Source organism: Teleopsis dalmanni, chromosome 2, assembly GCF_002237135.1.
Source record: "Teleopsis dalmanni isolate 2A chromosome 2, ASM223713v2, whole genome shotgun sequence".
Lineage (NCBI taxonomy): Eukaryota > Metazoa > Arthropoda > Insecta > Diptera > Diopsidae > Teleopsis > Teleopsis dalmanni.
In genome coordinates this window covers 130545051-130551522 of record NC_051847.1, presented here as the reverse complement: position 1 = coordinate 130551522, position 6472 = coordinate 130545051, and the positions used below count along the sequence as shown (strand labels likewise).

Genomic DNA, 6472 nt, shown 5'->3' with positions numbered 1-6472 from the left:
ATTCAATTAAAATTCTTGGTCACACTCATTGAAAAAATGAAAAGGGGAATTCGGACAGGGCAGATGAGCGCTGTGATTTAACGACAGCTGTTTAGGACAGTTTAAAATATAGTAAATTATATATGATCGTATATGTACACACACAATTTTTTGAATGCAACCTGTAAACTTTAAAAGAAACAGGGTGTTTTCTATTTTTTCAATGAGTATAATGTCACATATATCCAGCAAAAAATTACTACAAAAATATACATGAAGTGCAGTAGTTTGTAGTTCTGATTACGTAGTTCTGTTCATGAATATCTTTAATTGAGAGTGTTTTTGTTATCATGATATGGGGTCATCTTTAAATATTTATCGACGTACCAATGAAAAGTGAAAAACATTAAGAGAAATATTTTTATTGTTTTAAAAACGGTATATCCTAATAGTTTATGTCAAATATTAATTTTTGGTCTATTGAATATACTTTGACTTCATATTAACTCTACTTTAGTCTACTTTACCCTATTTTACTCTACTTTGCTCTAAATTGCTCTACTTTGCTCTACTTTAGTCTACTTAACTCTACTTTAATTAGTTTAAAAGTTAAATAGATTTTTTAGTTAATTAAATAGATAAATTGATTATAAATAATTATAAATTATACATATGATAATAAATTGATAAATTAATAATTAGAATAACTGCTTGAGAAATTTGCGATCATTTTTAGAGAAAACCTCATTTCTTTAAAAAATTGTAAAATTAATTTATCAATACCTTAATATCTTAAAAAATTATTTATGAAAGAAATTTCCTTCTGCCATGTACTTTTTTTTTAAACTAAAATTCATAAATTCTCTAGAGAGTATGAAAAATAATAAACAAATTTATTATTATTTACTTCCATATGTAAATATTGTCGACAAATTGTAATAGCAAGCGACGACATCGATCGCTGTCAGCAATCGATGGTGTGTAAAGGGCATGCAAGGAACCGAGCTTTTTGGAATATTTCCAAAAACAGTGTGTATTTTACTTTTATTTTAGCTGTATACATAATGAATGTTACATAAATAATGGAAAGTAGTTTAGAAATCATAATTATATTGTTATCGGCATTAGATTTTATTCAAATTAAACAACATATCTGAAGAATATCTAAACAATAAGTTTTTCAACTGAAGTAAAAATATGGTCGAGATGACTTTATGCATTTATTATATTAATTTTATTTAAAATCCAAGTAACATTTAAGACAACATATATCAAAATAAAGTGAATTATTTTAGGTAATTCATAATTTCTATGTACCCTATTGAGTGAAGTAGATTTACTAATAATCACAGTAAATTTAATAGAGGATATCATAAAATATATCTCAGAAGAGGCAGACTTTCAAATTATGTAGTGAATGACAATAAAATAATGTATTTAAAATTACACATAATTTTATTTTCAAAATAAAATCATGAAAACCCTGTAAATTTAACGAGTATAATTGATCCCAGTTAGTTCTTTTTTATGGATATGTATGTAGATATCCATTAATATATTTATGTAGTTGTATTAATATATTTGCAAATGGCAACATTAGATGTAATTTGATTGCTCATTGTGTACGAAAAGTTTTGAGGGGACTCTCATTCGTTTTTGTAGGTAAGTTTGTGAACTGCAGCGCAGAGATGCAGTACAGCTAAGACAAGATTGTACGGATTTAGCAAAAGTCTGTGACTTGAACGACAAAATCTAAACAGTTTAGTTCAGTTTATATCCGCTTGGTTTAGATAAGTGATAGTTGAATCACTAAAATCGGAGAAATCGTAAATGTTGTAAAAAAAAGTGATATTAATATACTTCTCGGTGATCAGCTACATTCAACGACAACAAAATCGTTCCTTTTTTTTTTAAAAGTTTTGACTATTATAAGTGTAAACCAGCATTATGTCGGATATAGATAATATATTGACAAGTTTACAGCGTTTTTCATGGCTGGACTATGTCGTGTTCATAGCTATGTTTGTGATGTGCATTTTAATTGGAATTTATTTCGGTTTTATGAAAAAGTCCCTTTCGGAATCGGACTACCTAATGGGTGGTCGTAATATGCTCGTATTGCCTATAGCTTTATCACTTGTGGCTAGTTTTGTATCAGGTATAACACTACTAGGATTACCCACAGAAGTCTATTCATATGGCATACAATATACGTATGTTGCACTTGGTGTACTTGCTATGGGAGTCGTGATGGGTGTGTTCTACCTACCTGTTTTTCATAATTTGAGTATTACATCCACGTATGAGGTAAGTAATATTTTAAAATTCATTGTTGAAAATATTTTTAGTAATCATTAATATCAGCGCAAATAGTTGTATAGTTTATAATATGAATTATATAATACATGAATACAATTTAAAAAATGATCAAGAAAATAAAAGTAATTTACCTTTATTGAATAAATTTTGTAAAGTACTTTTTTTATGGCAGCTTCCATATTATTTTTATTATGTTATTCAGTTGAAACGTTTAACATTATATGTGTAATACTTATTTAACAATTGTAACACTGTCCAACAAGATTTTTAATCATAGCACTTTTACCAATTTTTAGAATCTTTAAAATTATTTCTATTAAGTGTGATTTAGAGTGATAATTTTTGGGGTTTTAGACATTTTTTGCAGTAAGTTTATATATCCTTGGAACCATGTAAATTGTATGGTAAATGCACAATATATACACTGTCACATAAAGAGTTGATGAGCACAATTTTAAGATATAGGTGAAGCTTAATAGTTCATTAGCTAATTAATAAAGTTAAATAAAATTTGTAAAAAGTCGAAATAAATTAATATCTAAACTAACACAGATATGTTAGACGCTCCTGGTCTGAAGTACAAACAGCTTGAACTTCGTCGGATAAATAAACAATCTAAAAGCAATAGATATTTAAAGTCTGTTGAAAGGTTTGATAGAATCAAATGATTTCGAAATTTTTATACATCAAAGTATATATATATATATATAGATAGATAGATAGATAGATTCGAGTATATACAGAAATACATTATAAAACTGGAAGGTGGCGACCTTAAATTCATCTAATACAATATATAAAATTTTTTATAATTCTTAGAAGTGTTTTTCCTTACAAGAAAATCTTTTGTAAGTTGCCAAACCTTTGGCCTAATCAATTCAAACATCTCATCACTTACACCTCTTAAATGTGCTGGGAATAATTCTATGTACGGGCACAGAAATATACTTTAAGAAGCATATAAATATTTATTTGCTTACTATATTCAGCCGCAAATTCAAATACTGAGAAGTATTTGTACTTCTCAATATTCTGAGAACTACTGTTCGCTGTTCTGCTTCTTCTTGATAACCACATAAAACTATATTTGGTGCTTATTGTTTATATGTTTGTGATTTGATGTCCAATAAATATGCCTTCCTAGATATCTGCCTTGTCTAGATTTTACTATTATTAAAACAATTTGCTTTAAAATATAGTTTTTCATGATCAATAACTAACTAAATGAACTTAAATTTACTTATACTTATATGAGTATTTAAAATGTGAACTCATTTAGTGAATTCATTGACAACCATAGGGAAAACTGCTTAAAACATTAAAACCAGTTTCAAATACAACTCTGAGGTTTAATTGCAATAAATCTAGTATCATAAATCGACTGTAATAGCATTCGCATTATGTTTATCACAATTCATGTCATATTATTAATAATATTTAATATTGTCATATTGGGTTTATCTTGGAAGTACTACATGATTTGGAATATACCATTTATTATATTACAATTGTGTGCAGATGAAGAAATTAAATGGTGAAATAAACTTTAAATCCATGTTCAATATTATTAATTCCTTAAATAGTTTATTATATGTGTTTACATTTTTTATTTATTCTCTTTTTAGTATCTGGAAAGTCGCTTTGACAGACGTTCACGAATGTTTGGTTCGGTTATGTTTACCATAATGAATGCAAGTATTTAAATTATTTAACTTCTTAATAATGTTTTAAACCAATTTATAATATATATTTTATAACTCAATAGATTGGTTACTTGCCGATTGTTATATATGTACCAGCTCTGGCTTTCAATCAAGTTACGGGCGTGGCGGTTCATACAATAACACCTATTGTATGCATCATTTGTGTTTTCTATACTAGTTTAGTAAGTAAAAAAAACTAAATTATACTATATAATACTAATAATAATAATAATACTAATAATACTATATAATAATATACTATATAATGGTAAAAGACCTTCCAGATATTATTGTCTAAGAGGGCCAAAATGAATCGATATTTAGTTGTTTATTTCTAAAAGAACTAACTAACTTATTTAAAAGAACAAAACTTTTAATTTTTATTGATGAATTTTATATATAGATGTATATATGTTATATACCATATATATTCATATTAAAATATATTATGCCATATGATATTAAAATATACATTTATAAATAATTCATATATTATATATTAGTTATTGTATATTAAGTTTTACATACATATATTCCAGTCTTAGTTCCTTAGTAATTATATTTTTTTATTTTTATTGTAGGGCGGTATTAAAGCAGTCGTATGGACTGATGTTGTACAAACGATTTCAATGATTGGAGCATTGGTATTAGTGGCTGTTAAGGGTAGTCTGGATATCGGAGGAGCTGGTGTCGTGATCAAAGAGGCTTGGAATTCAGGACGCATTGAAGCGCCGGAGTTCGTTGAGAAACTTAAATAATGAAAAAGTTTGAAAAACTTACTAATATATCATTTCATATTTAGTCTCGATTTAAATCCAACAGTGCGACATACACTTTGGTCTCAGCTAATAGGAGGTGTCGTCTATTGGACGCAAACTAATGCTGTGTCACAAAACATGATACAACGGTATTTGTCGTTACCTACATTAAAGTCCGCTAGACATGCGTTATGTATTTTTTGTGGTGGGGTTCTCTTGCTAATGTCGCTTTGTGCCTATAACGGTCTGCTTATATATGCAACATATAAGGATTGCGATCCGTTGACGACTAAGGTATGATATGGAAAAATTAACAGAAGACATTGTGTGTAGTGCAATAACGCACTATGAAGATACGATCTGTATGCATAAATTTTACTCCCTTCGATTTTATGAACAATACTTTTACAAGCAACCCGAAAAATATCTGCTATTCTTTTTAACTTAATTATTATAAACAATTTTTTTCATCGAACAATTTCAAGTAGTTTTCAAAATGTAAAGAAACAATTGTCACAATATAGTTGAACATTTGAACTTATAAAAGGATATTATGAAGTCAAAATGGCATTGAGCGAGAAGTTGGAGGCTTATTAGGAATGTCATATGGAGTCAAAAAACAATTAAATATGTTATATAGTATGAAAAACATATATATAAATATAATATATATAAAATATATATAAATATATATAGAAGAAAAACAGTTTATAATATATTACGACCTGATATACTCGAAAACGTTAACCTTATATGACCTCACGTTGACCTTAATAGCTAAAAATTGATTTCGTAAAATAAATTAACTTTTATTTGTCGTACTCGTATCCGAATCTCGATATAGACATTTGCAATTCATAAAAAAACTGATATGAGTTACAGAAACATTAGATACTTCTATATACAATGCATTTTTTAGTTATTCGTAAGAAGTTGAAATTGTTCTTGATATATTTAAAGGATGAAGTATTCATGATCACATCCAAATCAAATAAAAATTTTAACACTACAATTTAAAAAAAAATATGTCCTCGCTGAAGGTATTGAACTACGGACCTTGGATTTTATATTTAATGGACTAACAATGAAGTTTAGACGAATACCTTTATAAATTCATTGAATCATATTTAAGTAATCAAATCCAATAACAAATATAAAATATATATATATATATATTTCTATTTATAGTTAGCCAAGGCTCGTGACCAATTGTTGCCGCTTTTTGTTATGGATACTTTAGGCGAGTTACCAGGTTTGACAGGACTCTTTATTGCAGGCGTCTTTAGTGCGGCTTTGAGTTCTTTATCCACATGCTTGAATTCCATGTCTGCAGTGGTTTTGGAGGATTTCGTTAAACCATTTGTAAAGAAACCACTTTCAGAGAAAGCGATCAATTGGATTATGCGTTTGGTTGTAGTGGGTGTAGGTGCACTCTGTGTTGCTTTGGTGTATGTGGTTGAGCATATGGGAACTGTTTTACAATTAACAATGAGCTTAGAGGCTATCACAAACGGACCTCTATTTGGCATATTTACAATTGGTATATTTATGCCTTGGATAAATGGCAATGTAAGTATAATCTTATTTTACATTAATTTTATATATATTACAAATATTTTCTATATTAAACTTATGTTTCTTTCGGAGGTAAATATTTTGAGAAATAATATCTTGGATTTAGAAATACGATGTTAAAAATAGATATTAATAAAA

The 6472-nt window shown here is 27.7% G+C and overlaps 1 protein-coding gene across 1 annotated transcript; it reads left to right on the top strand.

Annotated features, from left to right (window-relative positions):
- Positions 1-1668: 1668 nt before the first annotated feature.
- Positions 1669-6334, top strand: LOC119686258 (sodium-coupled monocarboxylate transporter 1-like; the record flags this gene model as incomplete). Its single annotated transcript, XM_038100796.1, has 6 exons — positions 1669-2286; positions 3924-3989; positions 4064-4183; positions 4583-4737; positions 4804-5053; positions 5948-6334. Coding segments are annotated over exons 1-6 (1338 nt in total), but the record flags the coding sequence as incomplete, so codon positions are not given.
- Between the last annotated feature and the right edge of the window lie 138 nt (positions 6335-6472).